This window comes from Eurosta solidaginis, chromosome 4 (assembly GCF_040869045.1).
Source record: "Eurosta solidaginis isolate ZX-2024a chromosome 4, ASM4086904v1, whole genome shotgun sequence".
Taxonomy (NCBI): Eukaryota; Metazoa; Arthropoda; class Insecta; order Diptera; family Tephritidae; genus Eurosta; species Eurosta solidaginis.
In genome coordinates this window covers 162,109,672-162,137,133 of record NC_090322.1, presented here as the reverse complement: position 1 = coordinate 162,137,133, position 27,462 = coordinate 162,109,672, and the positions used below count along the sequence as shown (strand labels likewise).

The window sequence follows — 27,462 nt, the reverse complement described above, 5'->3', positions numbered from 1 at the left end:
TGAAAACAATATTTACATGAAGTAATAATAATACTAAAAGCTAGAAAATAATTAGGTAGGTCCTAGGTGCTAGTCATCACACTTTTCATCAATCTAGGACGTTGTTCATACAATTAAATAAAAGCCTTAGACGCGTCAAATTTCTATTGATAGTCATATATAAGGCCAACTGAACCTTAATAAGGTTATACTACGCCTCACAGCCATTCAGCCAGCCAGGCTGTCAATTCAAGCTAAATAAAAGCGTTTAAAAAGGGGCACGACGCAAATTGGAAAATAATATCGGCCTTAAATGTCCTCGTAGGTTAACGCGCCTTACACTTATTATGCCTTTCATGAAAATGAAATGGTATATTAATTTCTTCACGAAACCCAAAATTGTAAGTCCTTAAAGGAAAATAGGTAGTTCCACCATTAAGTATACCGAAATAATTAGGTTGAAGAGCTCAGTTGATTTAGCCATGTCCGTCCTCCGTCTGTCCGTCTGTCTGTTTGTATGCAAACTAGTGTCTCAGTTTTTGAGGTATCTTGATAAAATTTGGTGAGCGGGTGTATTTGGGTGTCCGATTAGACATTTGTCGGAACCGGCCGGATCGGACCACTATAGCATACATATATCCTCCATACAACCGATTTTTCAGAAAAAGAGGATTTTTGTAATATCTTACTAAATTTAACAGAAGCTTCAAACTTCACCATATACTTTCGTATATTGCACATATTGTTTCCTGAAAAAATTGATGAGATCGGTCGTATATATAGCATATATCCCCCACAACCGATTGTTCAGATAAGAAACTTTTCGTAATTACAGCCCTATTTTAAGAGCTAGAGGCTGCAAATTTCACCGAATGCTTACGCATATAGCATATACTGTTGTCTGAAACAATCATAGAGATCGGTTGTATATATAGTATATATCCCATTCAACAGATTATTCAGATAAGAAACTTTTCGCAATTTCTACCCCATTTTAATAGCTATAAGCTGCAAATTTCACCGATTACTTACGTATATAGTATATATGGTTGTGTCAAAAAATCAAAGAGATCGGTGATATATATAATATATATATGATGGTATATATAGTATATATATTTTTTTTTTGCGATTTCGGGCCCATTTTAACAGCTAGAAGCTTCAAATTTCACCGAATGCTTACGTGTATAGCAAATATTGATGTCTGAAAAAATCATTGAGAACGGTGGTATACATAGTATATATCTCATACAACCGATTGTTCAGATAAGAAACTTTTCGCAATTTCTAGCCCATTTTAACAGCTATAAGCTTCAAATTTCACCAATTACTTACGTATATAGTATGTATTGTTGTGTCAAAAAATCATAGAGATCGGTGATATATATAATATATATATGATGGTATATATAGTATATATATATAGTATATATATACTTTTTTTTGCTATTTCGGCCCCATTTTAACAGTTAGAAGCTTCAAATTTCACCAAATGCTTACGTGTATAGCAAATATTGTTGTCTGAAAAAATCATTGAGATCGGTGGTATACATAGTATATATCTCATACAACCGATTGTTCAGATAAGAAACTTTGCGCAATTTCTGCCCCGTTTTAACAGCTACAAGCTTCAAATTTCACCGAATGCTTACGCATATAGCATGTACTGTTGTCTGAAAAAATCATAGAGATCGGTTGTATATATAGTATATATCTCATTCAACAGATTATTCAGATAAGAAACTTTTCGCAATTTCTACCCCATTTTAATAGCTATAAGCTTCAAATTTCACCGATTACTTACGTATATAGTATATATGGTTATGTCAAAAAATCATAGATCGGTGATATATATAATATATATATGATGGTATATATAGTATATATATTTTTTTTTGCGATTTCGGGCCCATTTTAACAGCTAGAAGCTTCAAATTTCACCGAATGCTTACGTGTATAGCAGATATTGATGTCTGAAAAAATCATTGAGAACGGTGGTATACATAGTATATATCTCATACAACCGATTGTTCAGATAAGAAACTTTGCGCAATTTCTGCCCCGTTTTAACAGCTAGAAGCTTCAAATTTCACCAAATGCTTACGTATATAGCATATATTTTTGTAACTATCTTATTAAGCTGGCTCGAGGTCTGTGTTTTAAAATAAAACACCGTTGATGATTTTTTCTTTTTTCTCAACCAATATATTTCGACTGCTCTGCGGCAATCGTCATCAGGGTTACAAAACTAATAAAACAAAATAATAGTAAATAAACAATTAAAAAATTATCACAAAAAATTTTATCATTTTACATTTGCACATACGTTTCTTAGCACGTCTGCCCTGTGCGACGTGGAGTATGGTACTGTCTTCCTCTAAGCAAATGTTTGTATATATGCGCGGAATTGTCCACGTCGCTCTTAAAGTTGAGTCGTGTGTTAGTCGGTACTTTGATAATGTGTAACATTTCAAGAGTGAATCGTTTACTGTAGTGTTGTTCTTGTTGCAGTCTTTTGGTCTCGTCAAAGTTAGGTATGTGCCCACTAGCTGCACAGTGTGCCATAAGTGCTGTTTTCTGGTTATTTTGTTGATGGCATTGTTTTAGATCTGATTTATGTTGTGATAGTCTTGTTTTTAGTTTGGACTTAGTTGTACCGACATAAATACTATTGCAAGCTTCCTCAACCTTGCCTTTACAGGGAATTTTATACACAACGTTGCTTTTGTCCATATTTGGTATGGTTGACTTCGTTTTATTGAAAAATTGTTTTAAAGTATTGGACGGCTTATGTGCTATTTTTGTGTTATCCTTGTTGTAACAATCAGATTTAACCAAACGTTCTGATAATTGAGGTACATAGGCCAGCGACTTAAAATTTAATGGTTTTCCGGGTTTTTGTGTGTTATTTGGCAATTTAGCTTTTTTGATTAACTTTCTTATTGTGTGTTTAGGAAAATCATTATTTCTTAACAATGTGACTATTTCTTTCTTTATTTCCTTGTGGTACACTTCGTCTGAGGTAAGTAGCATTTTCCGTATACAGCCCAATGCTGTATTTACAATCATGGATTTGGGATGCTTAGAATTAAAATTTATAATTCGTCCTGAAGCTATTTCTTTTTTATACCACTTAAGTTTTAGTCGATTGCCTCGTCTGTTTATTTCAGAGTCTAAATAAGCTAATTTTCCGTTGTTTTCTACTTCTACAGTAAATTTTATATTCTTGTCAAAATTGTTGAGTGTGTCAAGTGTATTTTGTATCTCGTTTTCACGTACTATGGCAAAGAGGTCATCGACGTATTTCGAAAGTATCCTAGGTTTATACCGCAATTTTTCCATACTACTATCCAAAAGTTTCTCCATTATTATATCCGCTATGATTGGGGATGTGGGCGCTCCCATCGGCATTCCTTTCAATTGCGTGTATATGGTATTCTTAAACTTAAAATATCTGCTCTCTTTTATACAGAATGTTGTTATCTCCATAAACAGCTGTTTGGGTATCTTTGTGAACTCTTTAATCATTACCCACTTTTCTTGTATTGTATCGAGTACCAGCTGTATTGGTATACTCGGAAAAAGTGATAACACGTCGAACGAAATAAGTTTTTCGTCGTCAAATATATAAGTGTTATTTATCCTTTCTTTAAACTCGAGCGTGTTTTTGATGTTATATGTAGAATTTGACGTTATGTTTTTTAATATTTCAGCAATATATTTGCACAAACCATATGAGGGTGATCCAATCGCTGAACAAATTGGCCTTAATGGAGTGCCTTCCTTATGGATCTTAGGGAGGCCATAGATTCTGGGTGGAAACGCAGTTGTTGTTGTAAGTCTATTTCTCTCAGACTTCGTGATTAAATCCATTTTAAAAAGCTTATCTACTAGGCAGTTGTTCTTATTCTGCAATCGTGATGTTGGGTCCTGTCTTTGAACCCTATATGTAGTTAAATCCATTAAAATTTCTTCCATTTTCTTATTGTAATCGTCGACTTCCATTGCTACCGTTTTATTACCTTTGTCTGAAGTTAAAATTCGTATGTTACTATTTTGTTTAAGAAATTTCTTTGTTTGCTCCACTGTATCTGCAATTGCACTGTCTATTGCACTTGTCTTGTTTGTTGTTGTGTGACTTTTTATCATCAGCGAGAGTTTTGTGCGTGCCTCCTCTTGCTGATCTTTATTCTTTATAGTTTGTAACAAATCCTCTCCATCCGCTCTGTATTGAAACAGCGGGAAGCTCTTATTATCGACCGGTAGTCCGAACTTCGGCCCCTTCGCCAACAATGCTTTTATATCTTGTGGAAATTCTAATTTCGTTTTATTTATAAACCACTCTTCATGTTTTTTGTTATTAGTAAGTATTTCGTTTCGTTTTGCTCGCATTTTATTAAATTTTAACTCTTGGCGCTTTTTTAGTGTTGTTGTTGTTTTGTTCGCGACATTACTCTCCCTTTCCATTAGCTCAATAAATTCTTTCTCACCCAATTCTTCTCTAAGTTTTTGTGTTACTTGATCTATTCGCTGGTTTAATCGTTGTAATATATTGTGTTTTTGTTTTATCAGCAGGCTTAAAATTTTCATTAGGTAAAACTGCGTATGTCTGTGTACTAATTTTTCTATGTCCGTGTTTTTGTCCGAGTCAGATACAAATAATTGCTTACATTTAGTTGAATTACTTATAAACTTAGGGATAATTTTTGACTTTCTACATTTCATAAGGAACTTTAAACTTGATTTAACTTTTACCAATTTCTTTGACATTAGCTGCAATTTGTTGATTGTTGATTTAGCGTTTTCATTGTAGTTTTTTATATTAGCATATCCCATGTTTGCTGATTTATGCTCACGGCGTGCCTTCCGTCTATGTAAATTGTATTTGTTGGCGACCTTATTCATCAAATAACTATCTTATTAAGCTGGCTCGAGGTCTGTGTTTTAAAATAAAACACCGTTGATGATTTTTTCTTTTTTCTCAACCAATATATTTCGACTGCTCTGCGGCAATCGTCATCAGGGTTACAAAACTAATAAAACAAAATAATAGTAAATAAACAATTAAAAAATTATCACAAAAAATTTTATCATTTTACATTTGCACATACGTTTCTTAGCACGTCTGCCCTGTGCGACGTGGAGTATGGTACTGTCTTCCTCTAAGCAAATGTTTGTATATATGCGCGGAATTGTCCACGTCGCTCTTAAAGTTGAGTCGTGTGTTAGTCGGTACGTTGATAATGTGTAACATTTCAAGAGTGAATCGTTTACTGTAGTGTTGTTCTTGTTGCAGTATTTTGGTCTCGTCAAAGTTAGGTATGTGCCCACTAGCTGCACAGTGTGCCATAAGTGCTGTTTTCTGGTTATTTTGTTGATGGCATTGTTTTAGATCGGATTTATGTTGTGATAGTCTTGTTTTTAGTTTGGACTTAGTTGTACCGACATAAATACTATTGCAAGCTTCCTCAACCTTGCCTTTACAGGGAATTTTATACACAACGTTGCTTTTGTCCATATTTGGTATGGTTGACTTCGTTTTATTGAAAAATTGTTTTAAAGTATTGGACGGCTTATGTGCTATTTTTGTGTTATCCTTGTTGTAATAATCAGATTTAACCAAACGTTCTGATAATTGAGGTACATAGGCCAGCGACTTAAAATTTAATGGTTTTCCGGGTTTTTGTGTGTTATTTGCAATTTAGCTTTTTTGATTAACTTTCTTATTGTGTGTTTAGGAAAATCATTATTTCTTAACAATGTGACTATTTCTTTCTTTATTTCCTTGTGGTACACTTCGTCTGAGGTAAGTAGCATTTTCCGTATACAGCCCAATGCTGTATTTACAATCATGGATTTGGGATGCTTAGAATTAAAATTTATAATTCGTCCTGAAGCTATTTCTTTTTTATACCACTTAAGTTTTAGTCGATTGCCTCGTCTGTTTATTTCAGAGTCTAAATAAGCTAATTTTCCGTTGTTTTCTACTTCTACAGTAAATTTTATATTCTTGTCAAAATTGTTGAGTGTGTCAAGTGTATTTTGTATCTCGTTTTCACGTACTATGGCAAAGAGGTCATCGACGTATTTCGAAAGTATCCTAGGTTTATACCGCAATTTTTCCATACTACTATCCAAAAGTTTCTCCATTATTATATCCGCTATGATTGGGGATGTGGGCGCTCCCATCGGCATTCCTTTCAATTGCGTGTATATGGTATTCTTAAACTTAAAATATCTGCTCTCTTTTATACAGAATGTTGTTATCTCCATAAACAGCTGTTTGGGTATCTTTGTGAACTCTTTAATCATTACCCACTTTTCTTGTATTGTATCGAGTACCAGCTGTATTGGTATACTCGGAAAAAGTGATAACACGTCGAACGAAATAAGTTTTTCGTCGTCAAATATATAAGTGTTATTTATCCTTTCTTTAAACTCGAGCGTGTTTTTGATGTTATATGTAGAATTTGACGTTATGTTTTTTAATATTTCAGCAATATATTTGCACAAACCATATGAGGGTGATCCAATCGCTGAACAAATTGGCCTTAATGGAGTGCCTTCCTTATGGATCTTAGGGAGGCCATAGATTCTGGGTGGAAGCGCAGTTGTTGTTGTAAGTCTATTTCTCTCTGACTTCGTGATTAAATCCATTTTAAAAAGCTTATCTACTAGGCAGTTGTTCTTATTCTGCGATCGTGATGTTGGGTCCTGTCTTTGAACCCTATATGTAGTTAAATCCATTAAAATTTCTTCCATTTTCTTATTGTAATCGTCGACTTCCATTGCTACCGTTTTATTACCTTTGTCTGAAGTTAAAATTCGTATGTTACTATTTTGTTTAAGAAATTTCTTTGTTTGCTCCACTGTATCTGCAATTGCACTGTCTATTGCACTTGTCTTGTTTGTTGTTGTGTGACTTTTTATCATCAGCGAGAGTTTTGTGCGTGCCTCCTCTTGCTGATCTTTATTCTTTATAGTTTGTAACAAATCCTCTCCATCCGCTATGTATTGAAACAGCGGGAAGCTCTTATTATCGACCGGTAGTCCGAACTTCGGCCCCTTCGCCAACAATGCTTTTATATCTTGTGGAAATTCTAATTTCGTTTTATTTATAAACCACTCTTCATGTTTTTTGTTATTAGTAAGTATTTCGTTTCGTTTTGCTCGCATTTTATTAAATTTTAACTCTTGGCGCTTTTTTAGTGTTGTTGTTGTTTTGTTCGCGACATTACTCTCCCTTTCCATTAGCTCAATAAATTCTTTCTCACCCAATTCTTCTCTAAGTTTTTGTGTTACTTATTTTTGTCTGAAAAAATCATAGAGATCGGTGGTATATATATTATATACCCCATATAAGCTGTATTTTTTTGCACCTTGTTTACGGCTAGAAGCTTTAAAATTCATAAAATTTCATCAAATAGTTACGTTTGGGTCATATATTTTTGAAATACGTGAATCGTAGTCATAGTTTTTACACGCAGGCCACAAAAAACCTGAAACTTTGCATCCTCACACAAAGTACCTACCTATTTTTTATTTTATATTTATCTTAAAAATCGTTTAGGTATGTAGATCTGTTCATTATATATTTCTTATCTTATACATCCGATTATTCGAAGATTACGAACGGCATAAGATTATTGTTCAGCCCCATTCATGAAAGGTATGAAGTCTTCGGCACAGCCGAAGACAGTCCCGTCCTTACTTGTTTTTTTTATTTATTTATTCAGAACCAACGTATAAAAGAAAATTTAATTCACTTTAATTGATAATACAGTGTTACAATAAAGACAACTACTCAATCGACTATGCAATCAGTAATTGACTACGGTAAAAATCTAGTTTTAAAGAATCGCTGCTGCTAGGAAAAAAGAGGCTTCTACATTTGAAGTATAGATAAAACGCAAGCCTTGCAACAAAACCTGTGTAGAACAGTGTAATCATTAATCTTTATGTGGATATGCATGCACAGAATGAAATCTGCTCTCACTTATCGAATGAAATTGAATATGGTGTTAAGGCGCTTATGATCAGATTTATTTGTGTACATTTAAGAATATACTGAAGTGTATGTGCATTCATATACATAACTACATAAAAGTATGAAGAAGATACAAAAGTGTGAAGTATCTAACCAACGTACTTGAACCTGAGTTGAAGTTATATAAGAAGCTTCATATTTTACGGTGGTGTATTACGACTGCAAAATATTGCCACCCATACATTAGCATATGGAGGGCGCATATACATTAGGGTGGTACTTATAATCGAATGTAATATTTTTTCCAGTCTCACCTCCTAGATCGGTTGCACAACGGTCAACTATATCGCAAAAAAATTTTTATCCCCGTTGGCGATGGTTTAGGCGTGTCGCATGGGGGTCAGATTTGAAATTGCTCTATGGAGACTCAAAAAATAAAAGTGATTTTTCTTTTCATCTAATTCTCGAAATCAGAAGCCCTATGATAGAAAATATCAGATGAAAATTCTGGTCCCGATTGGAAAAGCCTAAGGCGTGTCGCAGGGGGGTAAAATTTCAGACACCCTATGGAGACTCGAAAAATGTGAATAATTTGTTTTTGTTGAGTTTTCAAGTTATAAATAAAATAACAATAAATTCATGTTCGTTCATTTTACATCATAATTAAACAATAAATTTCTAAATAACCAATGGTTATGATAAAGATTGTTTTGTAGCGCTTGGGTATTTTTCTTTATAGTATTTGACTACCTGCAATATGTATTTTTTGTCCTCTTCGTTTTTAGATAAGATTTTGTTGTACTCTTCTACAAGTTTAACTCCTCTATCTGCCGTATCGTTTACGACTTTAAAATTTTTTAATCTACCAACAGCTTTAATATAATTTTCGTTAGTTGCCCAACAATTTGTGTCTGAATGAAGAAACTCCTTATTTATGCAAAACCTATCGAAAAAATCTACGCTGCTTTTACTTACAAACTGATCTAGAGCATTGGGAAATTCTCTTTCTTCACTTCCTATTACAAAGTCATACTTTTTTCCTACAAAGTAATGGTCTTTCCTAGAGCTGCAGCCATTTTTTGCTTTGTTTCTTTTAAAATTTTTTCATCAAATAGTGTCAAACAAAATGTTTCCAGTGAGAGGTACCATACATGATTTTTGAACTTCGAGAACGTATCACATTGTGAAAGTTTTTGTATTGGTATAACTCATTAACAAAAAAGAAGTCAGCGCCTGGGGCAGATATGGATTTAGAGGCGAGCATTCAATTCTCTAAATAAATTTTAACTATAAAAATGCATAAATCCCGAAGTGCTATTTCTAAATTTTTTTCCAATATGTACTCTTCTCTAAAGATATATAATTTTAGAGTATAAATACCCTTTGCCATCCACCGAGCGTCGTGGAAGGCGCCTGGTGTTGAAAATGTATAGCTCTTTGGAGAAAAACCAATAAAAACAAGTGCTAGTTCTACAATTCCTATCTACAAGCTCTTCTTTATTAGGTATTGCTGTTCTGACGAAGCCGTCCTCAATTCCAGCTTTGAAATTACGTTTATCAAAATTGGACTAGGCGTCTCTAAAGTTTTTAAAAATCTCAACATTAGGTCCTTTTGATAAGGGTATTTTTGCTTCGAAAGCGCTGTGTAACACTATTTCGTATATATGGTGATAACACGGAAAATTCAACAAGCTTTTACCAAGTTTTTGTTCCAAGAAAATACAAGCTCCCTGTAACCTGCCCGTGTTCGATGCCATTGTATCAAAATATACCGCTTCAACTTTGTCGTGTACTTTCCACCTAACAAGTAAGTCGTATACTACAGAAGCTTGTGCTTTTCCACTTTCGTTCGAAATTGCTGGAGCACCGAGTAGTTGTTCTCCATCTTCCCAGGAAATAATTTTTGAAGCCTGTCTACTTTCCCTGTTCCTTCTGTTGCAGGCAACAACTTCCCATCCCAGTAAACGGTAACTGACGTAATTGCTTTGGATTCAAACGATCATTTTAGCTGCTTCGTTATGTATCCGCGCTTTTGTAGACGACATCGTCGGATACTACTCCGGTTTACGGTTAGAGTTTTTACATTTGCACCAAGGGCTTCGGATACTGCTATTAGTATTCTGACCGCATTTCGATCGCTGACTTTACAACTGTCGAGAACTGATACTAGTTTCGGTGTAATAAAATTTGTTTGCCCTCGTTTGTTTTTTGCCACTTTTCGACTTGATCGTTCTATTGAGCAATTTACTTTACGCTTATCACAAACTGATACTTGTTTGGGTGTAATTAAACTTTTCTGCCCTCTTTTGTTTTTTGGTTCATTTCGACTTGATATTTCTAGTGAGCAATTGCTTCTGCGATCAAAATCTTCACTTTCGCTTTCTTCAACGGCTTCCTCTAACGCAGTATTGAAATTATATTTGGAATTACATAATTTAAGCACTTCTTTATTATTTCCGGTACAATTTATTCTTGAAAATGCGCCTAAACGTCTTTTCTTCCTCTGATTGATAAGACTCTTCTTATCAGTTTGGTTGTTCATGCTCAATGCTTTTTCGTGAGCTATATTAAATAAATTTTCCAATTTTTCGCAAAATCTCGACTCTTTCGCTTTTTGGTGTGCAGAATGGCGTTTACTAATTTTAAAAATCGATCGTCATCTCATGTATAACGCTTCTAACTTCGCAACACTATGGTGTTTAGGCTTGAGCGGGATGCGTGCTTTTTTCCAAAACAATTCCGTCTCTTTTATCACAAGATATGCACTCTCGCGAACACTTAATTTTATTTTTCTAATATTGTAGAAAAAAACCGTAACACTTGCCCATTAGAAGGCATGAGGCCCACTAAATAAATCTTAATTTTTTGTCGCGATACCATATTGAAACGAAATATCAACTTCAGTTCTTGATCACTTGAAAACGTAATTTATTTTATGCAATTAATTTGCTTATAATATTGACAAAAAACCCATAAGTTACTTTATATAGACCATTCCTCTCTTTTCTCTTTCTCTTTTATTTTGCGAGTCTCCATAGGGTAGTCTGAACTTTTACCCCCCTGCGACACGCCTTAGGCTTTTCCAATCATAACCAAATTTTGTATGTGATATCTCCGACCATAGTGATATCTATTTCGGGTATTAGATAAAAAGAAAAATCACTTTTATTTTTCGAGTCTCCATAGGGTAGATAGTCTGAATTTCAACCCCCCTGTGACACCCCTTAGGCGTTTCCAATCCGGACCAGAATTTGCATCTGATATTTTCTACCATAGGGCTACCGATTTCGAGTATTAGATAAAAAGAAAAATCACTTTTATTTTTTGAGTCTCCATAGAGCAATTTCAACTTTGACCCCCCTGCGACACCCCTAAACCATCTCCAATCGGGATAAAATTTTGTGTGTGATATAATCGGCTATATTGCTATCGATTCAGGGGTTCAGACTTTGGAAATCTGATGATAAAATTTTCTCCATACAAATAAGGACCACCCTAATATACATATATGCCTATGTACATAAGTTTCATGTAAAAGCTGGCGTATTTATTTTAAATTGCTAAGCATACAAATTTTCACTTCATTACACGTTCTGACGAATTACTTTAGCTGACATTGATGTCATCACTGTGGTTGTAATATCTAATGTTATCGCTGAACCAGTCTAAAGTTGGCAGGCGGATATCCTTCGCTTATGCTGTATATATATATATATATATATTTTTTTTTTATACAGCCTCTCTTCAATCTTTTAAGCACACTTGAAAAAGGTGAATGGTAATTTATATTACAGATGAGCTTGATAAATATTCATCATTAAAATTGATAATCAGCAAAAAACAAATCAGTCATCGAAAGCGAGCGAAAGATAGGGCAGGATCTAATATATGTATGTATAACTTCTTTAGGCATATGAGTTTGTATGTGTTTAGTGAAGTGAAAATTGCTGTGAGTTTTAACAAGTAAATAAAAATCAAAGAAAAAGTGAATTTATATGGAAATCGTACAAAAAACAACAATTCGACGAGTACATGTTCCTCTTTGGTTGTTTTTTTTTTTGCAAGTAGGAACAATAAAAACCTCCAAGTCGTAGTAGAACCTTTTCTATTATCATATGATGTTAGCGGTGTTGATTAAATAATAAAATTTTGCACCACAACATTAGGAAATTCGAAAAAATTTTAGGAAGTCTTCCAATTTTTTTTTTCTGAGTATGCATTTTTGTAGCCCAGTCCATTTGAGCCTAACATAGCACAAGTTATATATCTGCCAAAATACGTATAGATTTTTGACAATTTTTTTTTTTTCGAGGTGTGTTTAATATTTTCGGGTACCGCATAGTCCCAACTTTCAGAATCCCGCTAATACATAATTCGAAAAGTTTCAAAATCCTGACATAACGAAATTCCAAAAAGGCAAAATCCCAATATCATAATATCCTGACAAGGAAAACACCGACAACTTCAAATCTCGACGGCACACAAACATGAAAAATATTTAGTCGCCACTACTTCGTATGCGCATTTCTCTGCGCTTCCTTTCAGCATGCATCAATTGCGTCATAACTATAATGGCCATCTTACTCACACCAGTCCAACAATCAATTTGTCCGCACATTCGTGGTACTAAATTCCTAATGGAAGGCTCCTCACCAAAAACTTTGTTTACGGATAGCTTTCGGCGTCAGCACGGGGGCAGTGAAACACTACATGTTCTGCGCATTCCAATTCGGTGGGACAGTGTCGATAGAAAGGATCCTCCTCGTTTCCACGCTTATGTAGAATTTCCTTGACGCCGACGTGCGCGCTCAATATCTGTATGAGTTGATAATTTAGTTCGCCGCGTTTTTGCTAGTACCATTCGGCTATGGTCGGCTAGTTCCAATGCCATGCAGATCGGCTATTTCACCTCAGAGTAGATCTAATGGGATTTTCGAGGATAAAACATTGATCACGTCGTCGGAAACCATCCTATAAGTACATGCCATTTGTATAGCAGTAATACGGTAGGCTGATAGTATACCTTTTTGGTGGACCATTTTAGATCCGTACCATACTTTACGTTGGATAACAGCTGGGTGGCTTCACCTGGGCCGCCGATGTTGGGCATTACTTGTGTTAGGGCTCCACTAACTCCAGAAACATTCTCCCCCACCGCCCTGAAGTGCCCCTTAAAAGCTAGTTTTGAGTCAATGTTTACTCCTAGATATTTCAAGAAAGGTTTTGAATTTATTTGATAATCTCCTATGGTTAGGACTAACTCATCCACAGTCCACTTTGAGCCCACCAAAACCACTCCTGTCTTATTGCTGACCATCTCCAGCCCCATGTTCGTCAGCCATTCCTTTATTCTTCCAACGGCGTCACGGTTGTATTAGTTCCACTTGTATGTATGTATGTATGTATGTTTGTTTGTACTCTCTAGGCTAGGCACGCAAAGCAGAGTTACAAACAAATAAACATCTATAGTTTAAAAAAACTCTTTTAAAAAATATTGAGCTAAAAAGTTAAAAACAGTTTTCAAAATAAGTTTAAAACTATAATGAACGAAAAATACTAGTATTATTGTTAACAAATAAGGAAGGCTAAATTCGGGTGTAACCGAACATTACATACTCAGCTGAGAGCTTTGGAGACAAAATAAGAGAAAATCACCATGTAGGAAAATGAACCTAGGGTAACCCTGGAATGGGTTTGTAGACATTGGTATCAAATGGAGTATTTTTAAAAGGGAATGGGCCTTATTTCTATAGGTGGATGCCTTTTCGGGATATCGCCATAAATGTGGACCAAAGGGACTCTATAATGTGTTTTTACGATATGGGTATCAAATTAAAGGTATTAATGAGGGTTTTAAAAGGGAGTGAACCTTAGTTGTATATGTGAAGGCGTTTTCGAGATGTCGGACCAGGGTGACCCAAAACATCATTTGTCGGGTACCGCTAATTTATATACATATGTAATACCACGAACAGTGTTCCTGTCATGATTCCAAGGGCTTTGGATTTCGCCCTGCACAACTTTTTCATTTTCTTTTACTTAATATGGTAGATGTCACACCCATTTTACAAAGTTCTTTCTAAAGTTATATGTTTCATCCCTTCTTTCGTATTTTGTATAGAATTATGGCATTTTTTTCATTTTTCGAAATTTTCGATATCGAAAAAGTGGGCGTGGTCATAGTCGAGTTTCGACCATTTTTTACACCAATACAAAGTGAGTTCAGACAGGTCCGTAAACTGAGTTAAGTAAAGATATATCGATTTTTGCTCAAGTTATCGTGTTAACGGCCGAGCTGAAGGACAGACGGTCGACTGTGTATAAAAACTGGGCGTGGCATTAACCGATTTCACCCATTTTCACAGAAAAGAGATATCGTCATAGAAGCTATACCCCTACCAAATTTCACAAGGATTGGTAAATTTTTGTTCGAGTTATGGCATTAAAAGTATTCTAGACATATTAAATGAAAAAGATCGGAGTCACGCCCATTTTGAAATTTTCTTTTATTTTTGCATTTTGTTGCACCATATCATTAGTGGAGTTGAATGTTGACATAAGTTACTTATATACTGTAAAGATATTTATATTTTTGTTATAATTTGACTTAAAAAAATTTTTTTTAAGTGGGCGTGTTCGTCGTCCGATTTTGTTAATTTTTATTAAGCGCATATACAGTAATAGGAGTAATGCTCCTGCCAAATTACAGCTTGCAAAACTTTTAAATTACCTTCGTTTAAAAGTGGGCGGTGTCACACGCATTGTCCAAAATTTTACTAATTTTCTATTCTGCGTCATAAGGTCAACCCACCTACGAAGTTTCATCGCGTTATCCGTCTTTGGTAATGAATTATCGCACTTTTTCGGTTTTTCCAAATTTTCGATATCGAAAAAGTGGGCGAGGTTATAGTCCGATTTCGAGGTGAGTGCCCAGGAACCTACATACCAAATTTCATCAAGATACCTCAAAATTTACTCAACTTATCATGTTAACGGACAGACGAACGGACGGACAAGGCTCAATCAAATTTTTTTCGATACTGATGATTTTGATATATGCAAGTCTATATCTATCTCGATTCCTTTATACATGTACAACCAACCGTTATCCGATCAAAGTTAATATACTCTGCGTGCAAAGTGTCGTGCGCTCGATATACGAAAAATTAGCCACAAAGCGCCCACTTTTTTTCACAATTATACTAATATTTTTCGTTTATTATTGTTTTACACTTATTTTGAAAATAATTTTTAACTTTTTAGTTCCATATAATTTAAAAGTGTGTTTTTAGGTTTTTTTAAACTCTATTTATTTTATATACATTTAACTATATTTTAGTGCTCGTGATATTGTTCCTTGGATTTCTTTCTAACGAATATACTAAAGCCCACAGCTGGGTATATAATATTTGCATTTACCTTCTTACTTGCTGGTATTGCTAATTACAATGTACAAACTTTGTTTCAAATTCCAAATTTCCCCATGCAGAAATTTGAATCTGACATTCTCCGCTTTGAGCGAATTTGTCAATTCAATCTCTTATGTTTTTAAAATAATAAAATTGAGAAGTGCAAATAATCAAAGAAAATGTAATCAGAAGCAAATTAGACAATACGAGTTTACCTTCCAAATTAAGTTCTATCTTTAGGTTTTATTTTCACCTTTAATTTGCAATTTTGTTTTTGATTTACAAACATTAATTTGTTCAGATATTCCTGATGTATAGACCACTCAAACTGTGACGTTACTTTTGCTGTATGTATGAACATTAAACCGTTTGAAAGAAATGAAATTTCACCGAATACTACCTCATAGTAAAAAAAATATTCGTAACATTACCACAAACAAATAGTTCCGCGGTTTTTGACAACAGCTTATTCGGCTTCTTCTTGGTAATAACCCTTATGATTATACTCAGCTGAGCAGAGCTCACAGACTACCGTAACGGCATAAACTAATCGACTTAGATATAGACTTCTATATACAAATTGATCTGGGCGAAAAAAAAAAAATTCATTTAGCCATGTCCATCCGTCCGTCTGTCCGTAAACACGATAACTTAAGTAAATTTTGAGGTATCTTAATGAAATTTGGTATGTAACTTCCTGGGCTATCACTTCAGATCGCTATTTAAAATTAATAGAATCGGACTATCACCACTCCCACTCGACAAAGAAAAATGCAGTTTCTAGCTTTCAGATATTCGGAGATCTCACAGCACAGTAGACGCGCTCTCAATCTGGATATATGATCAAATCTAGCTAAGCCGAATACATAACGTGCAACACGATTAAATGCTATATCAATGCAGAATGGGATCTCAGTTTACTGTAGACTAGATCAGAGTAGCATATGATCGGCATAATTAATTGAATTGCAAGTTTTTTCTAACACTGACAGGAGTATAAATAGCAGACATTCGCAAGGTTCGTAAGATATTTTATACTTTATTAACCACCGAGTTCACATGATAATCACAGGTAAGCATTTTGTTAATAACAAAACTAAGATTAGTCACTTTTGAAACGAGTTTGAGACATTTACTGGCAACGCGTAAGGGCGGAATACTTTAGAAACTTATTCGTTTTTTAGATTTAGGCAAAGCGTGCGATTTATCACTGCTCAAGCATAAGTCATTTTTCCTGGCCATTCAAATATGGATGGTAAGTAATTAGTCAAACTTGAGCATAAATCATTTGTCTCCTCATGATTTTCCGATAAATATAGTTGGACATCATCAGCATATACATGCATATGAACATGCTGGCATGCATTAAATATGTCATTAATAAAAACACCAAATAGTAGTAGACCCAAGATGGAGCCTTGGGGTACCACAGCCAATAATGGTTTTAGACCTGAAGTTTCGGAGCCAATTTTGACACGCTTGGGTCTACCCGTCATATAACTTCGCATAAGCAGCACTGCGTAGTCATTTGCTCCGACAACAATATCTCAAAGACTTTCGAAAGCGCTGTCAAAATGCTGATAGGCCGAAAGTCACCAGGATAATCCGCAAACCTAGTTTTTGCAATGGGTATAACCGTGGGAACCTTCCACATATCAGGGAAGCAAGAGGTAGTAATACTGTGGTTGATAATATGTGTCAATGTAGGAAGAATGTACGGTGCAAACAAATTGTAACAAATTTGATCGGTATATTGTCCTGACCGATTGCATTCAACCTTGTTTTATTTATGCATCTCGTCACATCAAGTTCCGAGACAGCTGTAAACTCGAAGTATTGACAAACAGGAACCATATATATGGGACGGGTTGTGAAACAGGTTATAACACAAGACGGGTTAACTCAACTCACAAAGGCTGCATTAAGGTCTTCAGGATTAAGGGAACAGTCAGAACTCTCACTAACATGTACGGGAGGGTTTTTCAAATTACGCCACAAAACATGTTTAGATAATGATACATACAACATTTTACTGTAATATTTGCATTTTCTCTCCTTATATAGGCTGTGTCTCATTTCGTGTAAGTTTGTATGCACGCCAATTTGCGTCGCTTCGGTTTCTTTTCCAGAGGGAATAAAGCTTATTCCTCTTCGTAATTATAGCACGGACGGATTAATTAAACCAAGGGCAAGAGGAAGATCTGCTGCTATATACCCGAAATGGAAAATTAATTAGTTCTCTTTGGGTGAGTCAGCCGAAGATAATGTCTGTGAATATAGCGACTACAAGTGAAAAGGATCAATGCCTCTTCATATTTGATCATGCTCGCTTAACCCTGGCCTTGCCTGGTGGATGGCTTCAATAGTGTGTGGAGAAAGGATGCTTTCCGAATCAGCCATCTTTCAAATTAAGTCCAAACTTGCGGTCTCTGGCGGGGGCGTTGCCCGACAGGAATAGCAAACAAGGTATCTGAATTTGTACCAACTTAGAAGCAAAAGTATCAAGATTTAGGTGGTGAATTTTTCGCGAACAATTTTTAGCCTAAACAACATAAATGAGGCGCATGGTTATTTAATTTACAAAAACATTATATACTGGTCACCAAGGCATGGAAGGAATTGTATTTAAATAGGACTTATTGGTAATATCAATACTCAAAACATTAAAGTGGAGTGCACGAATGGACATCATAGAAAGAATTTAGTGAATTTTTCAAATATGGATAATACGTTCTACTAAAAAGCGCGTAGGAGCGACGATTTTATTCAACAAATTTCCAAAGCATCGATTGGAAAGTGTCAACGTGTTTTCCTAAATGTGTCTAAAGTAAATTTCGAAATAACTTTTTTTGGCACGGTCTCATGTACGTACCTACATGAATATACTCATGTGATAAGTATTTTAAGCACAAATCGATATTCATTTTAAAAATAATATTCATTGGTCGTGCAGCCGTCGTGGTGTGCAGTGCTCCGCCTGCCACACCGAAGATCCTCGGTTCATGCCCCGGACAAAGTTATATCAAATTTTTAGAAAAAAATTTTTTCAATTAGAAGAACATTCTAAGCGGGTTGTGCCTCGGCAGTATTTGGCAGGCACTCCGAGTTTATTTGTGCTATGAAAAGTTGTCAGTGGAAATTCATCTGCCCTGCAAACGCTGTTGGGAGTTGGCATAAAACAAGTAAGACCAGTCCCGCCAATTTGTAGGAAAGATTAAAAGGAGCACGACGCAAATTGGAAGATAAGCTCGGCCTTAAATCTTCTCGGAGGTTATCGCGCCTTTCATCTATTAATTTTTTTATTTATTCATTGATCTTTTTTAGCCACTTCACGGTGCGACTATGATTTCTACGTCATTGTTGAGACTTGGCTTAATAATGCCTTCTCTGACTCAGAATTTTTTGATCATAGTCTGTTTCAAACTTATCGAAAGGATAGAGACCCTATCAAAACAGGGCGTCTCAGAGGCGGTGGGGTGTTAATTGCTGTTAGGCGTTCTCTTCTCTCTTCTTTTATGCCGCTTTCTAACGATGACTCTCTCTTGGACCAGCTTTGTGTCTGTATTACTGAGCCTTCTGGCAATTTATTTATCTGCGTTTCTTACATTCCGCCTTGCAGCACAGACTTGCTCTACTTTGCTCATGTTAATAATATATTTGACCTATATGAATATAATGTTGATAGTAATTTTTGCGTCCTGGGAGATTTTAATCTCAGCAAGGTTGTTTGGTCGAAGTTACTAGAAGATGATATCTTAACACCTACTAATGTTCATCATCCCCATGAGATTAATTTCTTAGACACCCTTTTTAGTGCCAATTTAATTCAGATTAACAGTTTCGTGAACCAGTTAAACAATATTTTGGACCTAATTTTTGTCGATGAGAACCTCATAACTTCACTTGACTGAATGTGTGTTTCCAATATATAAATTAGATATGCATCATGTAGCCCTATATTTATCTATTGAATTCTTCGACCTAGTGCCGAAAAACAATATAAATAATAATGAGCGCGCCTATAACTTTAAGGATGCAAATTACGAATCCTTAAACTCTCTCATATCTGAAATAGACTGGACATATATTTTCTTTGCTAAAAATGCAACTGAATGTTTCGACATTTTTCTGGTAAAGATGGCTGACATATTCAGTAGGAATCTTTCTCTCCTACCAGTTAAAGTTCACAAACTACCCTGGTACAATACTAGGTTGAAAAAGTTGAAAAATCAAAGAAATAAGTACTTTAAATTATACAAGGATACCAGCGATACTGTTTTTAAAGATCAGTATACTTCCTATATGACGCAGTTCAATGTTCTTGATAAGTTTTTGTACAACGAATACGTTTCTAGAGTTGAAGATGAGTTGAAAGTTAATCCTAAATCTTTTTGGAACTATGTTCGTTTAGACAAAGGTTGTTTTAATATACCTACCTGTGTCAAATTTAACCCTAGAAAGATAACGTTATTTTTTACCCCTGGAAAGATAACGATACGTCATAATGACGTATCTCCTTTTAATGGATTTTTAGCTTCCTAAAAATATAAAAATTGTTTGTATTTTAAATGAGATCATTTGTTTCATTCATTTTCAGTACATTTTGAAACATGTAATCATAAAATTAAAGATGATATAAAATTTATAAAGAAATTCATTTTTTTCATAAAAAGTAGTAAAAATAAGGCAGTCTTCAGAAAAAGGTAAAATTTTCGTTCTTAAATCTAGGCTAACAAATTTTTTTTTATTTTGTTTACAAAATAACTCTTTGTATATTGTTTTAGAGCAAACAAAAATAAAGTCAAGCAATATTATATGCATGCGTTGCAAACTTGATTCTGGTGCTCCCCACACACGGGCTTTTTGCACTTAACACTGACTCCATCGCCGGAATTTTCTAAAACGACTTCAATAGTGTTGCCCAAAGTTCTTGACAATGTGGGTACTTCAAGTCTTTTTTTCATCCATGGATTTATTAGCGAAGCACAGAGTTTTTTCATATAATCCTTACGTGTCAAAGGTTTCTGGTTAATACTTATGACGTTATGGTAATATATTACATATGAGTTGAGGAATGCTATATTTAGCATGCCATAAAAACTGTCATCGGCCACCTATTAGTTTTTCGCGAACACGACATTACGGAACACATTTGGTCTAGAGTGTCTACCCCCCCTTTCGTTTGGTTGTAGTACAATATCATATCTGGTTTTCCACTTGTGTTATCAATAGTACCCTTTTCATTATTTGATGGCAGCAAGTATACCATTTTCGACGGCTTTGGCTTGTATAAAACTAGGGTTAAGGGGCCATCATAGCAAAACTTCGAAGTTCCAACAGGTCGGGCTCGTGAAGTTTTTCATTTCTTCGGGTATTTCACGTTTGTTTGATCTAACGGTGCCGACAAGAGTCAATTTGTAGGGCTCTTTTAACAAATCTTAAGCAAGTGAGATCGATGTGAACCAGTTATCGCAGGTAATACATCTGCATGTACCATGTATAGGCCGTGAAAGTTATTTTACATAGTACTCACCTAAAGGAAGATGGCTGGTTGTCGTTGTTTTTCCAAGATACGGAATTGCATTAAACATATATTTTGTAGAACTGTCGCATATCATAGGTATTTTGGTTCCATAATTTTTCGGTTTATTAGGAATAAACATTTTAAAAGGGCACCGTCCACGGTATCCCAAAAGCTGTTCGTCGATTTTTGTGTGTGAGCCAGGAATGTAGCTAGATTGGCACTGTTTTATAAAAATATTCCATATATTTCTGATAGGAGTGAATGCATGGTTTGGTCGAAGTGATGGGCGTAATGCTTTGTCATCCATTCTTAGATGCCTGCTCAGATAGTCGTACCTATCTCTGCTCATAGTAGCCGTATACCTTGTTCCACAGTATAATGCATTGAACAATTCTTCAGTAGTAAGGTGATTGTCTTTTAAAACCGCGGTCAGTGTTAGTATTCCAATTAAGCACGTATCTCATCGACGTTTGTTTCTTTAAATGTGGCAGCAGTAATATCTTCACGACGATTTTGTATAATTTCGGTGTTTGTCCAACGAACCACTTCTGAAATAATCTCATCCGTAAAAAATATGTTGAAGCACTCAATAGGTTCATAAAATGATTTGTTCTGCCGGGTAGGTCCTCTTGCAGTTCGAACTATGTTTATCATTGCGTATCGGGAAGAACTAGTTCCTTTTGTTGTACTCCAACAGTGTCCACTTTTACTCCTTAGTGTTGGTACGGAATCTGTTATAATGCGTGCATCAGAAGTAATTGTATCAGGTGTTTCAGATCGCGTCATACTCTCATTTGGACTGTCAATGAACTGATCTTCAAAATCACTTTGAACATTGTCCTCTAGTACTACATCCTCCGTTTCACTTCCTTGATCAGATGAAAATGATTCATTATCTAACTCTTCCAAAAGAGCAGCTATTTGTGAGTCATCAAGTGAATTTGAAGATGCCATTATATATTTTAGCAAACTAAATCTAAAAACCAAAAACCAATCACTAATCTAGTAAGCCGAACACAAAAAAGCAAGCAAAACATACATCGATTGAAAAACCAAAAAGTCACACTAAAGATAACGATACGTCTTTTCGACGTATGATTTGATCATAACTCAGATATGAAAATACTCACCGCAAAAAATCAACCACCACCAATAAGCTGCTGCCACCGACTGAGATAAATAAGCGCAAGAAGTTGCTCAGTAAACAAATAAAAGTGTGAGAGCGTAAAAAAAAAATGTGTACGTCGTTTCGACGTACGTTATCTTTCTAGGGTTAATGACATTTGCTCCAACAGCTTGGTCGATTCGGCAAATCTTTTTGCTGATTTTTTCAAATCTACGTTTGTTGTTGAGGCCGATAACTTTGATAACAGGTATCTTACTGATAGCCCCAAACCATTAGACTTTGGGTCTCTGTCCTTGTATGAGACCGATATTATCTTGGGTATATCCTCCTTACAGACCTCAATCAAAAATGATATTGATGGATTGTCCTCTTTTTTATTTAAGAAATGTAGTATTTCTCTTGGTATGCCACTTTGCCACATTTTCAATATTTCGCAAATCGTCTGGAGTTTTTGTTGATCGCTGGAAGCTGGTGTCTATCACTCCTATCTTCAAGTCAGGCAATAAAAATGAAGTAAAGAATTATAGGCCAATATCCAAACTGTCGACATGTTCAAAACTTTTTGAAAAGGTAGTTAAAAACAAAGTATCATTCGCTATACATAAAATATTCGATCAATGTCAGCATGGTTTCATAGCGGGACGTTCGACTGCTACAAATCTGGCTGTTTTCTCTCAGTTTTGTGTCTCTGCGTTTAAGGATGGATGTCAAGTTGACACCATATATACGGATTTTTTCAAGGCTTTTGACACAGTTTCGCACAAATTACTTCTGTGGAAACTAGAAAACATGGGCTTTCACTCAAGCTTTCTGTCGTGGGTGAAGTCCTATTTGGAAAATAGAATATCTTTTGTTGAAATCGAGAGAACTAAGTCTTATGAATTCTCAGCAACTTGGGGTGTACCACAAGGTAGCATCCTTGGTCCTATTTTGTTCTTAATGTTTATTAATGATGTTGGCTCATGCATAAACTATTCGAATTATTTGCTTTATGCTGACGACTTAAAACTCTTTCGGAGAATATCCTGTACTTCTGATGCATTGCGTCTGCAAGAAGATCTGAATGCTATAAATAATTGGGCCTGTCAAAATAATCTGCGACTCAATATTAGTAAATGCTGCCACATGACGTATACTAAGTCTACGAATGTGGTTTCATTCGCGTACTCGATTTCAAATGTAACTCTTGCGTCAATTAATGAGTTTCGCGATCTTGGCGTAATTTTTGACTCATCTTCTACTTTTTGTAATCATGTAAACTTTCTCATACCAAAGGCTTATACCAACTTAGCTTTCTTGCGACGATATGCCAAGGACTTCAAGGACCCATATACCAGGAAAATCTTATACAATGCCTTAGTGCGTTCCAAGTTAGAGTATGCATCAGTCATCTGTAATCCCATATACTCCTCACACTCTTTAAGAATTGAAAGAATTCAGCGCAAGTTCATACGATTTGCTCTTCAACCTCTGCACTTTGTTAATCCCCTGCCACCCTATAATGCAAGATGCATGCTTATCAATGTCTTGCCACTTGAAGTTAGACGTCTTGTTCAAAACGTAATGTTTATTTTTGACATAATATCCGGTGCCATTGACTGCTCAGAACTACTTGGGCAGTTGACTTTCAATGTCCCTAACAGAGCTCTCCGGTTCCACAATACATTCCGCGTTGAAGTGCTGCGTTCGAATTACTTCAGTTTCGCACCTCTTATAAGAGGTCTTGTAGAATTTAATCGCCTATCCAGAAGTCTTGACCTGGACTTTGCCATGCCAAGGTCTCTGTTTAAGCACGCATTGAGTCCTTTTACTTATCTCAGTAAATCTTACTTTAAAATTGTTAAACTAGTACTAAGTTAACCTGTAATCTAGTCAGTAAGGTTGTTACCATTTGACTTAATAAAGATACGAAATATGAAATATGAAATAGCGGAATGGCCTGCAGTGACACCCATAAATATTGTAAAGTCATATTTTTTATGTTGTTGTTGCTGTAGCGATAAAAGGCACTCCCCGAAAGTTTTGCCGAGTGTTATTATTGTTGGTGGCCTTTTGCCGCATATAGATCTGGTACGTTCTGGTAACAAGCGTCATTAAAGTACAAGCCCGACCATCTCCAGAACGATATATGATTACATATGAATACACTAAACCTTTCAGGCCACCCCACGCCACACTCCCTAATTCCGTGAGAAACTTGGAGTCGCTAGAACCTCGGCTGCTAAAGAAACAGTATTCACCAAGTATGGTTGAGGTTCACAACCCCTTGAAAGGGTTGCGCTACACAACCCCTTGAATGATTTGGGTATTTAAGTCGCTTGCTGTGACAAGCATACCTTTCTCGGGTATATTTTAAGCCCACTAACCCGCTGCACGGCAAATTTTTTTATCTTGAGAAGTTGTTGCTAGTTAGCTATAAGACCTTAAAAACAACCCCAAAAGCAGCATTGCATGCCATTCTACAAATCCCACCTGCGGACCTAACGGCCAAAAACATCACGTTAGCAACGGCAACAAGGCTTAAGGTCTCGGGGCAGCTTGAGTACAGGCCTTATGGCCACAGCAGTATAGCGCCATCATTATCGCGCAAAAGGAATATATGGTCCCGTGCCTGAGCTTCGAAATAAATATTGGGGCCACATTTGAGCCAGAGGGTTGGTGCCGGGGTGCAGAAGTGGCAGGGCATGATATACATGTGAATACCGATGGTACCAAATTAATGGAAGGGATTGGGTCTGCTGTTTACTGTGCCGACCCACAAATAAATAGATCCTACAGGCTGTAGGATTCTCAGGCCTATCTTTACTGGGTTAAACGGATAGAAAGTAACGAAAAGGCCGATGAGTTGACAAAGGAGAGGGCAACACTCGCTGAGTCGACGATAGACGTCCCAATCCGTTTGGGAGAAATCAAAAGGAGACAGGAGTGGCGGGGCCGCAAAATTTCTAAGATCATGTGCAAAGCCTACGATATTAGATTCACAAAGTGGCTCATATCTCTGAAGAGAGAAGACTTAAGGTTCACTATGGGCATACTGATTGCACACTGCCTTCTGGCGTCACATGCTTATAAGTTAGGCCCCGTCAGTAACAGCAAGTTTAGGAAGTGTGAGCAGGAAGAATCTGTTGAGCACGTTCTATCTTCATATTCTGCGCTCACCAGGTCAAGGCTCCAGCTATTAGGGGCGGCAGAGTTGCAAGATCTTGAGGCAGCAATTAAGGTGGGTCCTAGAAAACTGCTAGTATTTGCCAAGAGGATAGAGTTGTTCTATAACATATGTTCTTGCACCTGATTGGGGTTTTTCCGTTTGGTCGTCAAACAAATTCTGGTAACACTTTGGACACATTCAGTCTATCTGAGGTCTTTATTTAACGGCCAGTTCAACCTAACCTAATCTACCCATAAGGCCTTGAGACCTCGAATTCATCTTGTTTGGTAAGCATCAAGTGCATTGCCCTAATCTCATATTCCTTAATTCAAAACAAAAAAACAAAAACTACTTGACTCGATTTACCTCCGATGAGATTTATGCCTTACTTGTCTTCCAATTTGCGTCGTTCTCCTTTTAATTTTCACAGTAAATTGGCGGAACTGGATCGATGTCTTTTATGCCGACTCCGAACAACATCTGTAAGGCATATCAATTTTCACTAGGAGTGTTTGCCCAATCACTTCCGGGGGTCGACCCCGATTGGAAGCAGAAAAAAAATTGATAATACTTTGCCCGGTAGTTGAACTCAGGACCCACGGTGTGGTAGGCGAAGCACGCTACCACCACACCACGGTGGCCGCCGTCTCAATTCTCAATTCCTCAACTTTCTAGGAGAGCGGTGTTCGTACAGAGCTGTCCGCCTCGCTTTTGTACTTTTCTGGCCATCACATTCAATTAAATTAAATTAGTTCCCTTCAATCGCTTTGTGCCCTGGGACTGAGCAAAGGGAAACAGTTAGGTATCTTGTGGACAGCAGCAAGGCGCCACACCTCCAGACGATATCCGAATTCATCACGTTGGAATTAAACTTCTCTAAGTTAGCCTTGATGTCTACAAAGCTCGTTAAATTGATGTCTGGGATTGTGCTATCCTTATGCAGTATGCCTGCTCTCTCTGTGGCATAGTCCTTCACCTGGAAGACACTGCATGGGTCAAAGAATGGGTAATATTGATTGAGCTGCCTATGCTTTGAGCATAATACAGCACCAGTTCCCTTTTACATTTTTGAGACGTCTGTGTTTACTGTAATGCTTTTACCACTGTCTAGACTCTCATTCCTCACTTGAAGAATATCACAAAAATAGACCAACATACTTTAATTACATTGATTGAGAACTACTACTTTTTCTATAATTTAGATAATAATTTCAAAATCTTCCTACCAAGACCTGAAAATCAAATATCCTCAAGCTAACAAGCAAATGGAGAATTCCACAGCACTTGGGACTTATTAAATGTATATTTGTTACCCAAATTTCACGCTGTATGCTGCTTCTTACTATAATTTCTCACACATTAATAAATAAATATATTTTGAAATTGCTGCTTTCGTTATAAAATTAATAATTATCAGAGTAATAATCGCTTTAAATAGGCATTACGTAATGAATTTTCCATTTATGTATGTAAATTTGTAAATATGTATTTCTAGTTCCTACAAACAATTTGTTTATAATGAAAGCAGAAATGCCTTAAATGTATTTAAATTGCTACACCAGATGCCGGTACATGGGCAACCACTTAGCAGTATTAATTGGAATTTGTTAGTGCTCTTACGCCTACACACATTCACGCGAAGCTGAAGGATTACCAACTGAACACAGTTGGTTGTGGCGAATATCAATGAAAATGATTGATTTATTATTAAACAGATACTAAAAAGGCTTACTAATGGTAGATAGAACTTGCTAAGCTTCAATCTCCTCTCTCTCTTTACATCAAAAGCTTGTTATGTTGTCATGTGTATGTATCTCAGCCTTACCTAAACTTTGTCAAATTGTGGTGAAATGATATTCAGGGATTCGGTGAAAGTATGGAAGGACAACGTAAGTGGTGTTTTACCTTGGAGCGACTAACAAGTGCTGGTGAAATGATTGTAGAAATCATGGAATAATTGTATGTATTTGTTTGGACTGTGAATAAAACACTGTGCTCCACAACACAACATTCGTACATCAAAGGCAAGTCGGTAGATATGACACTGCATAGGGTGACTCTAGACTTATAAAGAGGCCTGGAACAAAAGGAGTATGGCTTCATAGTCTTGCAAGACATTTTCCGGGGCTTTCAACAGTGTCTCTAAACGGGCAATCGTGGATGGACTTAATTTCATTATAGTATAATCACCCAAAACGAAATATATCGGATGCAGGGCCCCGAAATTAGTGGACAGAAGTACGCCGGAGGGCGTGGTATTTTTACCTCTGCTCTGAACGCTGGTTATCA

At 36.1% G+C, this 27,462-nt stretch overlaps 1 protein-coding gene and 1 long non-coding RNA gene across 2 annotated transcripts in view; both read right to left on the bottom strand.

Annotated features, from left to right (window-relative positions):
• Positions 1-27,462, bottom strand: part of LOC137250559 (uncharacterized) — a 552,581-nt gene that overhangs the window by 238,400 nt on the left and 286,719 nt on the right. The window lies entirely within an intron of this gene.
• Positions 686-5,570, bottom strand: LOC137247742 (uncharacterized). The gene is made up of 3 exons (XM_067778699.1): positions 5,091-5,570; positions 3,308-5,012; positions 686-728 (listed from the first exon to the last, which is right to left on the bottom strand). Exons 2-3 carry the CDS (start codon positions 4,882-4,884, stop codon positions 686-688), a joined length of 1,620 nt encoding a protein of 539 aa, XP_067634800.1. The 5' UTR covers positions 4,885-5,012; positions 5,091-5,570.

Coding starts and splice junctions, on each gene's coding strand:
- LOC137247742 (XM_067778699.1), bottom strand. CDS start 4,884: ATGAATAAGGTCGCCAACAAATACAATTTACATAGACGGAAGGCACGC. Junction 729..3,307: donor AGTAGTATGGAAAAATTGCG/GTATAAACCTAG, acceptor CAATTTTTTCAG/GAAACAATATGTGCAATATA.